Here is an 11,505-nt window from a genome sequence, read left to right on the forward strand (position 1 = left end):
ACTTTTGTATAACAGGTAGATAATAAAATATTTATTGACCTTGAAGAGGGTTGAAAAGAACTGTTAGACAAGGAGGGGAGAATTTGACTCCTAAGTCTCTTATTCAATCCCAAAAACAATTTAGTGTACAATAACAATAAGCACTTATTTCCGACATTAAAAACAATACCCCTCACTAAATTGAAAGCTAAGTAAGATTTAAAATCTTCGTGGCCATTATCATAAGGATTGCCATACCATATCACACTATACATCATGAATTATTACTAAACTGGTCAAATCTAAAAAATTGGGACTACCCGTCTAGTAGCCCACATAATAGGGTCTTCTAAAACACTTTTGCTGATTTTAAATAACTGTGGTGAAGAAATGCAAAGAATTCTCCTAAGTTCACTATATGTAGCCAAAGGAAAAACTTAAGAAATATCCATCACTCTTTAGGTGAAGTGACATGAGAAGAAGGACTCATTGGCTTGCCACGTCCCATGGTGAAGCCTCTTGTTCCATCTGGCATTCTTGGGCCCTTAGTGTTGTGTTTTGTGTGTGCATCACAAAGGATAGTACTGCTTGATTGAGAGGGTGGGGCAAGTAGGCCACGTCCTTGAGTGCGCCCTCTACCCTTTCCACGTCCTCTACCAGCCCATCCTTTCTTACATCCTACCCAATTTTCATCAACCTTCAAAGTGATCAAATATAAAAGGTCATTTCAAACACAATTCAAGGATACAACAACTAAAATTTATACTTTAAATTCACCATCAAACAAATTTTAAAACAACTAAAATATTTTTCATTAGTATTTATAAAGTAAAAAAGATCTCATACATTAATAAAAAAAACCATATATATTAACAAAAAGATTCAATATATTTAAAGTAATTTTTTTCTTTTAAAATTTGTTTTAGGTCTTAGTTATTGTTGGATTTCAAGACTTATCATGTTGCTTGAAAAGAAATCGGTGCTAAATGAAATCCTTTTTTAAAGGATAAAACTTAAATCTAATTCATTGAGTACTTTTGATATTTTAGTTTAATAGAAATTAGAATTTTTATGCTAACATCTAATAAAACATTTCTCATGTAAATTACTGATATGAAATTCTCATTTTAATTGAAGAATAACACCAAAAATACTTAAAAAAATTTGCACTAAAGTTATGTTGTAAAGGGTATGTCTTAGAAATTTATGTATTGATGATATCTATTGTAATGTGGGATGCATGCAAAGTAAATAAGTGTGTTTCCTATAAAAAGGACTCAACATCCGACTTTCCACAAAATTTGTTTTGCAAAATTCACTTTCATGCATATTTGAATTGTAAGAATGCCATGAATTAGAAGACTTGAGAGAAATGACTAACACATCCCCAATATGGCATATACATGCAATGTGACACTTACATTTGTCTCAAACAATTCAGCATTGTTTGAGTGAGAAGGAGAAGAATCCTCAACAGATTCAAAATTTATAATCTCGTCATCATCTAGATATCCATCAAATTCTGACTTTCTACTCTTCAGAACAGATTTTGGCTACACAAGTTACATAAAAAAAAATCAATTAAAAATAAGTTTATGAAATTCAAGAGATACAATAGACAACAAACAAATATTAATATCAAGTACATACCGAGCATCTAAGGAACAACCTTACACGCATCCCTTTCCTCCAATTTCTTTCATCATTTAACTTCTCAGCCTAATCAAGTAAGAAAGAATAATTAATATGATAATTAATTCATGTGCACATCTCAAAAGCTACAAGCTATTGAATAATAGACTCACAGCTTTCTCGGCTATATCTGATGTCTCATACTCCACTAGTGCATGGAGCTTGATTGAGAGAAGAAAGTAACATGGGGTAAGAAACTCTTGTAATTAAGTATCATTTGAATTGTTAATACGTGCAACATAGAAAGTAGAAACATGGTATGATGTTTTTGTACCTTATTACTGACGATGAAATCAGATTTTGGGCGAGAAGAATTAGGCTCTTGGGGATGGCATATTCTGATCGTTTTCACGCTGTTCATAGACCAACCATAAATTAAAACGTTTCCAAAATGTAAGGAACCAAAAAAATGTTAAGTTCCTATTAGTAAGCAAAGGTTTGGATTCAGATAGAAGAAATTCACCTCCCAACTATACCAAAGATTTTTTGAAGATTCTGATGGGAATGATCGTCAGGTAAATTCTCTGCCACAACAGTGCGAGCCTACAAGAGAAAAAAGAAAATCACATGCATTATGCTAATAATTAGAAGAAATTCTAAGACTATCCATGTGGACAGAAAAGAAAGAAAAAAAAACCATCTAATTTCTTTACCAGCAAGTCCTCTTTTTCCTTTTCAGTGTAAGGATGTTTACGCTTAACCTTTTTTCCATCAACACTCAAAACCTTCAAAATATGCGTTGTCAGAGAGCAAACTAGCAAAGACCAAAAGTAATGTCTCATTGCATCCAAAATACTTACAAGTTTTGAAGATGAACGTATAGCTTGAGTAAGCATATTAATGTTACTAACAAGAGATTTAACCTTTTTGGTAGAAGCAATTACGGTTATTGGAACTGTAACAAAACCAACGTCCGTCAATGAGATGTATCATTTCAATCCTAAATGCAAGGGAGGGAGAAAACTGAAGAGAAATTCAAAATCCTTACCATAACCTTCAGGATCTTTATTCATCTGTTTATGAAAGGATTCATTTGCTAACAAACTCATGTCACTGAACTGATACTCCACCTATTACATTCCACCATCTTTAAACAATGAAACCTTTGCATGTCACAATAACAAAATTCGTACAAAAACCTCCATAACCAATTCATTAAAAATTCAACCTAAATAAATCCCTTTATTCAATATATAAACATAAATTTGTTTCAAGCAATGGCATTAATAATCAAAATCTTATTTTACACACAATTTCACAATGTAGATCTTCCACATCTTCTTAATCGCATTCCTTATTTATTTATTTTTATATAATGACGATAATAAGATTTAAATCTAAAAATTATACGTAAATTATTCAAACATCACCATGTTAGACCTACCTTAATTAGTGAATTTTGCATTCGTTTTATTCCTTATAAAATGATTTTATTTTTTATCTTAAATATTTTAAGAAGAAAAATAAAATAAAATCACATAACGACAAAAAAATGTATTTAAAATAAAATACTAAATTACATAAACAAAAATAAAATACTAAATTATATAGATATAAAAAAATGTATTTAAACCTTAAAAGAATGATAATTGTCTTATTGAATTAATGTAAAATCATAAGTGATTAGAGATCATCCAAAATTGTTAAAGAAAAAAAAATACAGTGATTAGAATTAAAATGAAACCAAAAAGACGGTGCACCTGTTTAACGATTTTTTGTTGAAGATCAGGGGTAAGAATATTCTTGGAGGAATTGGGTTGTGCAACATTGGGAGTAGGGATCAAACAAGAAGGATCTTGGTCCCCAACAAAGAACCAATCAGCTGACTCACTAGACCCACCAAAAATTTGGAAGCAAGGGTAGTAATAACCTGAAACTGGCATCTGGGTATGTGATCTTGGAACAAATTCAGGTGCTTGGGCATTGAATTTGAAGCTAGAGTTTCCTGTTTCTTGGGTTTCCTTTTCTTTTTGGTTTTCATGGATCCTCTCTTCATGTTGTGCCTGTGCCATTCTATCTTGAGTTCTCTCTCAATGTGATTATTATGTTTTATTTGGTTATGAGACGTACATAGTGTTGCATGTATTCCCTTAAGCTATAACTGTTTTTTCTTTGTTTCGATATCCAATCCACATTTCACGCTCAAAGACGGGAACCTCTCTATCTTACACATAACCGTCACTTGTGGGCTTTTGACTAAATCTTATACGGTTACTATTCACCCAAAGTGCTCCCTATCCTATTCTGTTTTGCAAATCCCTCCGACCATGCTCATTCTTCCAATCAAATGCTTCAATCCTTATTTATTACCATTAAAATATAATCATAACTAATCTCATTTCGCCTCCATAGTACAATTTTATTATTGATATTTTAATGTTATTTATGAGTAGTATTGAGACTGTAAATAAAATTAGATGTTATGTAATTAAAAAAATGAAAAATGACTGAAAAATAATATAATTATGATTTATTTAAAAAAGATAAACTGAAAATTTGATAAATAAATTAAAGAAAAACTGAAAATTTGATAAATAAATTAAAGATAAAAAGAAAAGAAAATATAAAAAACTACAAACAAATGAGAATATACTAAAAAAATAGTTTATTGAAGAGTAAAACGATTTTTTTAGCTAGTAAAATGAGTTTTTTTAGCTAGTAAAATGAGTTTTTTTAGCTAGTAAAAAAATTAGAAATTAATTGAAACGTCTTGTTGAAGATAACTCATATTTATTATTCATTGAAAGTGTAATTTTTTTTTTTACATAAACAATAGATAGAAATTAAACTCTTAATTTAAATATAAGAAGAAAGTAAAAAGAAAATATTATCATTCAATCATGCATAATAAGATTATACAAAAGTGTTTCATAAAAAACTGCATGTAAATAGCAAATAAAAATTTGTCATTAGAAAGACTATACAAAAGTATATATGTAATTTCAATTTTCATATGATATAAATGTGTGTATGTATGTAGCAAATAAAATATTTTTATAAAAAAAATTGTCATTGGAAAGATATATATACAAGAGTTTTCTTACAAACATTTATATTTATGTAATTTTAATTTTTATGATATATGTTGTGAGTGTGTAAAGGAGATATTCATAAGTAGTTATTTTCATGTTTGTAAAGATTGAGTTTGACTTATTTAAATAATTGAGCTCAACTCAAAGTTGAACTTTTTTTGTTTAATTAAACAAATGAGTTTGAACAAACAAATTAAACCTAATAATTCACTAACAGAGCAACTGGTTTACACTCCTGTACTAAACAATCACAATCATTTTGGACCTTAAATTAGCTCTTAGATAACCATCATTTTTAAAGGTTTAGACTCATTTATTGATACAAATTTCTTTCTTGAACATAAAATAATATAATCACTAATACACAATCACAATCATTTTGAACCTCAATCAACTCTGAGATGGAACATAAATTCAATAATATGTTGATCTACATTCTCATTATTATAAAACTTCCTCTAAATTAGTTCAAGATAGTTTGGCAAAATGCAAAATGTCTGGGTTGGTAAGGATATATATGTCCTAAAGGAAAAATTAAAAATGCTAAAAGATGATATAGAAAGGATAGTGATCCAAGCTATAATCTCCAAATGTTCAAATAAGTTGAAGTAGCGTCATACTTCCTTAATAAATTATTTTCTCATTAACCAAATAAAAAAAAAGTCATAGCAACTAGCAATATAACTCTATAGTTCAAGCCATTTTTACCTACCACATATTTTGTAACTTTTGAGGTGTCCATATAATATGTGTATATGTGCAATATAGTGATTAAATAAGAAAAGAATGCATAAACGAGATTCCATTTTTTTTATTGTTAATAAGCCTAATAACATACTTCGTCCATTTGAAAGCAATTATCACGTTAAAGTTTTTAACTTATTACCATAAAGAATTAAAAAAAACTAATAATTTTCTTCAAACTTTATCGTTATATTTTTTTGGTATTTTCATTAATTGTTGGGCAACAAGTTTGTAAGTTTTAAAAGTTAGTTTTGAACATTTGAAAGTGATTAATGACAAGTATATAAAGGGCAAGACACTAATGGAGAAAGCCTCCCAACAAGGGTTGGAAATAGTTCTGATTATTTTTTGTTTAATTTTTTCTAAATCATTATTAATGATGGTTCATATGGGTTGTAACATCAACATTACACCAATTACGTAGGTGTAGATGTTTTCTTTGTTAGGGACTGTAATTAGCACCTTCTTGAATGCTTTTCCTTACACCTTCTTAGTCCACGAAAAAGCCCAATTCCTTCAATAACCAAGTTTTCCCTTAGGTCATGGAATTAATAGCACGCATATACACTCTACAATCATGCCATCTAGCACCACAAGAAGTTACTTCCAATCCTCCCAAACCAATTTATGGCAACTTTTAGAAGGAGACAGTATTTCTAGCCATTTCTAAGATCCTTAGATTATTAGAGTAAAAGAAGAATATAATGGCATGGATCTTTTGTTGTAATAAAAATAATATAAGGATTAAAACTTGCAATTTTTTTTCAAATAGAGACCAATTTGTAAAGTAATGTGGTATCAGTTATAGGAATCAAATCGTAAATTTTAGTCATGTCGTTTTCTTGTATTATATCATGTTAGCACTATCAACCACGTCACTATGAGCTTATCAACAAGGAACAAAACTTAACTTTTACAAAAGTGTAGGGACAATTTATAAATTTTTTGTATAAAGACTAAAATTTATAGTTATGTAAAATGTAAAGACCAAATAAATAATAAAACTAAATTAATAATAGAAAGTCATTTTTTACATAAGTTGTGGTGAGAACTAATGTAGAAAGTCAACATTCTAGATCAATTATGACCTAAACTAATGTATAAAGTGAACTTTCTAAATTGGTTCCGGTCTCAATCAAATAGAAAATAGACTTTTCATATTGATTATTGTTACAACCAATCTAGAAATTGACTGACACCACCAATGGTCAGATCTTCCCCTTCTTCGTCACGGTCCATTAGATCCTCTTGCAAATGGAATTCACTTTCATGTCTCTCTCCCGTTGGTGACCTGGTCTTGGACCTCATGAGGATCGCAAATTAGTCCAATGGTGGAGGACAACAATAGAGGTGTGGTCGTTGATGGTGGCAACATTTGACATGGGGGTGGGAGATGAACGTCTCCGTGACTTGCTTGAGAGTTGAGGGAGTCCATCATGAACAAGAGGCTGAAAAAAATAGAAGATTCCTAACTAGCTTGTTATCCTAGAACAAAAATTAGGTGAAAAAGGTTGGTGGAAATAGTGAGGAAGACCGAGGAAGGGAGGGATTTGCACTAGGGTTTAAGATTGAGGTGGGTGCGTCCTGAGTGAGTAAAATAGGGTATTTTTGTTCATATAATTTTTCTATGGGTGCAGGAAACAAAAATGGGAGTGCAGAAAGCAATTGCTCAATACAATTTAGAACTTTTAGGCCAATATATATATTAGGGGCTTCTCTTATCAAGATCGAGCCAGTTGAGTAGTTATTTGTGGTCCAAATAAAAATAGCCTTTTTTTTTTCCAATCTAATCGTACATGAAGCTTGAAGTGGGTTAGTTGAAATCAAGCTTAATAGTCCAATTTTAAATACGACTAACACAAATATATTTTAAAAGTCTAAATATACATGTAATGCAATATACTAAAATAATAAACGAATGCATGTGGGCCATATGTTGGATAACTCAAAGATTGTTTATTTAGCAGTTATTTCACTTGATTTTTATTCATTATATATGGAAGGCCCAAATGTTAATAAAGTGATCTCATGTGTTTAATTATCTTTGTCATAGTATTGTTGGAAAGTAACAATATTATGACTCAAATAAACGGTAGAGACTATTAACATTTTTTCACATATAAAGATCAATATGCAAATGTTTTTCATACGAATACCTAATTAAAAAATTATATTTAGTATAGAAATCATTTTTTTTTTAATTTTAACCTTTAAAAAATATATAAAATAACTTCAATCAAATTTTGGAGTATATATTTAGCAAGACTTGAAAAACGTAAAAGAAGAGACAGGTGCAGATGTGTTTGATCAAGAAAATATAATAACCTTATAATTAGAAGGAATATAATCTCATTAGGAATTTGGAAAGAAGTGTCCAGAATCTCAACAATCAATTTTATATTAAACATATATATATATATATATATATATATATATATATAAATTATTTAAATTGAACCTTAGGAACAAATTTGTCTCCTGTTCATGTTCCATCATATTCACAAGATTCTCAACAAATTGCACATAGAGATACAAACAAGACAAGCAAATTCGAAGTAGATTTTGGAAAACCAAACCGAAGCAAGTTAGGTTAAAATATGAATAAAAAATTATTATGGATTGGTGGGTGGTGGTTGGCGTTTTCGCCGAACGCATCTCGACGTGTGGACTCTCGTGGTGGCATTTCCTTGTTTCATACATGTTCATGCCATACACACATATTATCAAGATGGAAAATTACTAGTTGGCTGGTCTTTCAAAGAATCTTTCTTAAGAAAGGTTTTTTTCTCAAGCGGGACCAGACCAGATAGATGCTTTCATAAAAATATGGGTACACTTTTTTATTTTATTTTATCTTCCATGTGATTGGCCATTCAACATTATAATGCATGTTCATTATCTTCTTCTTTATACTATTCATTACTGCCTAGTTATAAGAGAGTATTGTTAAGATTTTTTTAAATCTAATTAGGTTGACTTTTCCATTTGAGTTTTGGAGAGAGAAATTAGAATCATAAGATTTTCACGTGAACAAGTGAGACATGGTGCATGCATTGTAATTTTAACCAGAAATTATATTATAATAACCTTGCGGTAAAAATTGAAGATGTTATACCACATCTTTATAAGTTTAAGTATTTGAAATCAATATTACAAAATAATTGAAACTTAATAAAGATGTCACACGAGGCAAGTTAGGGAATTAAAATAGAGAAATACATTAGATACGTTATTTGTGATTGCAAACTATACATGATAAATTTTATCATACTACTGTGCTATGTAAGAAACTATATATACTTTTGACAGAGAAAAAAGTATGAGAAATATATATATAGTCATACAAAAAATAAAATATCAAATCCAAATTAAGCAATATTGGTGTGACCTATAAAAAAAAAAGATGAAAACAATATAACTAAGGTGATTTGAACAGGTAAAAAAAATGTCATTAATTAGAGGTACCAATGAAAAGAACGTATTTCAAAAAAAGTTTTCAAATGTGTTGTTGGTTCTCTCTAAAAAAAAAATTGTTTTCAAATGTGTGAAAAGAGACAGGAAAATCAAGAATAAAGACATTAAAATATTTTTAAAAAATCATAGAAAATAATTATTTTTGAGGATTTAATTTTAATTTTAATCAATATAATGATGTACTGGATTTCATCTAGTATAAAAAAAATATTTTTGCTGTTTTGAATGTACCAGATATATTTTAAATTGTGGGCAGTTGGTTGGATAAGCTGAACCTGGTTTAGAAGCTGTAAAGATAGTGAGAGAGATTCTATCATTTTCACTTACGCATTTCACCAAACAGACAATGCATACCCTAATTATGAATGAATATCACTGTGGGCTCCTTCATTATTTTGTTTGCAAGATTCTCCACTATAATTTTGTTTGTGATCGAAAATGACTCTTTTGTCATGCATGAACCTTGATCGCCGATAATTGATAAACATTAATAGCTGACGTTTTTTTTCTCCCATGTGGGATACTAGGGTTAGGTAAAAGGACAAAATGAGGTTTCAAGTTCAAGCCTTTGACTAATTAAAATAGTGATTGCAATGATATACACTATACGATCATAATAAACGATTAATTAATAAAAATAATATATATAATCCACATTACAGAAAATAAAAAAACATTGATTTTGTATTAAAATTTTACTTTTTTTTAACTATCAGATTATAATGATAAACTATTGACAAATACTAAAATAAGCAATATCATCTTAAACAAATCTATTGCAATTTAAATAAAGAAATGTTTAGTTGGTGCATGATATATAAATATATCCAGAATCCAGTGATATTTTAATTATATATTGAGTTTATAATTTTTTCACTTAATCAGAGAGTTAATATTCAACAAATAATATCAAACACTTTTCAATTTGAACTGAAACATAATTTCCATACAGTTCATTAATGCACTAGATGGTTCCAATGGCAATGCCCCAAGGACATGCTGTAAATTGGACAAAAAGGTAGAACAACAAGAGAAAATATGGTTCCCAAGTGAATCTTCCATTTCCGAATTTCATTCACCATACTTATTTGATGTTCCCTGGACAAGCCTAAACACTGAAGCTAGGAAAATTTTGGAGACATTATCAACCTAAGTTATTGAGTTGTTATTGAATTAAATGTTAACAACAACCCATAATTAATGAGGATGGATTAGTATCATAGAGATAATGACACGAAATAATTTTACAAGATAAGATGAGTAGATGACTTTCCTCATGCCTTGTCATGTATATCGATCCAAAGCAGTCACCGTGACCTGCAAGTTGAAGATCAACGGCACATTTGTGCTAGCTAATCCAATAAATGAAGGAGGAACACAACAAATTGCTACACAGTTCCGAAATTTTGACACGTGTAACTTCATTTATTAGGTAGGTTTGACATGCCTAAACTAAAACATTAAGCAACATAAAAATATTTCCTTCACATTTAATTTATATTGTATAGATTATGAGAAGACATGAGTTGAGACTAAACAGAAAACACAAACATAAATGAGACTTGGCTATTTATACTGAGTTTTTATCGTGTGTCTGATCTTGATATATATATATATATATATATATATATATATATATATATATATATATATATATATATATATATCAAACGCACTCCTATCGTCTACGATTTATCGTGATTTCACCTTAGAATAAGCTAAAATCTTGATTTTGACACATGACTTTGTATAGATTTCATTTTGATACTTTTTTACATTATCATTTAACTATATATTTAATATATTATTTAGTAATGTGAGTTGGTATGAGTTGAAAAAAGTTTTGAGAAAAACCCTCTCTTCAATGTTTGACTATAAAATAAATAATAATTGCCTGCCGAGTTAGAATACTCTTGGATGTAAAAAGTTGAAGAAAAATAGTCTGGGTACGCATAATATAAACGGATTTTACAATATTATCTAACAAAAAAATTAACATGTACACTTTTATAATAATTATCTTAAAATTATACTAATTTTAACTTTAATTGATTGATAGTATAAAAATATTATACATTATCAATACATATGTAAAATTTAAAGTCAAAATGTTATTGTTAATTAAAAAGAATTTGTTTTTATTATAATAAATATTTTATATTATTGAACAAAATAATGTCAAGAGAAACAAACTGTACATAAATCAACAAACCGTCAATTGAAGCTAAATTTAATATTTGAGCCTAAAAAATTTGTTGTTTTTATATTTTTATTCGTTTAAAAATTATTAGAAACATATATTAATATATTTTACTATCCAAAACACTAATACAAAAATCAATTCACATAAATAAGAATTTGCTTTATTTTAAGGGTCATTCCGCCGCATTCTCATAATCATAAACAAGACAATGGGAAATAAAATTTGTTTTCAAAGCCGTGTACTGACTTGACACATTGCAATCATAGCCAGAGCTCAATATGAATGAAATGGCAGAAACACTTCTTGTTCAGTGTTTCATCAGTTTGTGTGCACAGAACAAGGCATCCTCTGATAAGAGAGAGAGAGAGAGAAAACAAAGAG

General features: G+C 29.0%; 1 protein-coding gene across 1 annotated transcript; it reads right to left on the reverse strand.

The window, feature by feature from the left end:
- Nucleotides 1-140: 140 nt before the first annotated feature.
- LOC114371100 (la-related protein 6C) lies at nt 141-3,779 on the reverse strand. The gene is made up of 10 exons (XM_028328516.1): nt 3,372-3,779; nt 2,660-2,741; nt 2,472-2,566; nt 2,325-2,396; nt 2,135-2,214; nt 1,946-2,024; nt 1,785-1,832; nt 1,630-1,698; nt 1,401-1,532; nt 141-676 (listed from the first exon to the last, which is right to left on the reverse strand). The coding sequence occupies exons 1-10, from the start codon at nt 3,681-3,683 to the stop codon at nt 431-433; spliced, it is 1,215 nt and encodes a 404-aa protein (XP_028184317.1). The 5' UTR covers nt 3,684-3,779; the 3' UTR covers nt 141-430.
- Between the last annotated feature and the right edge of the window lie 7,726 nt (nt 3,780-11,505).

Source organism: Glycine soja, chromosome 2 (genome assembly GCF_004193775.1).
Source record: "Glycine soja cultivar W05 chromosome 2, ASM419377v2, whole genome shotgun sequence".
Classification (NCBI taxonomy): Eukaryota; Viridiplantae; Streptophyta; class Magnoliopsida; order Fabales; family Fabaceae; genus Glycine; species Glycine soja.

Bases quoted from the DNA above. Each gene is read 5' to 3' on its own strand.
- LOC114371100 (XM_028328516.1), bottom strand. From the start codon at position 3,683: ATGGCACAGGCACAACATGAAGAGAGGATCCATGAAAACCAAAAAGAA. The intron at 2,397-2,471 runs GTAAGTATTTTG...CATATTTTGAAG, and splicing joins TACGTTCATCTTCAAAACTT to GTTTTGAGTGTTGATGGAAA. The intron at 2,025-2,134 runs GTGAATTTCTTC...GTCTATGAACAG, and splicing joins ATCTTTGGTATAGTTGGGAG to CGTGAAAACGATCAGAATAT.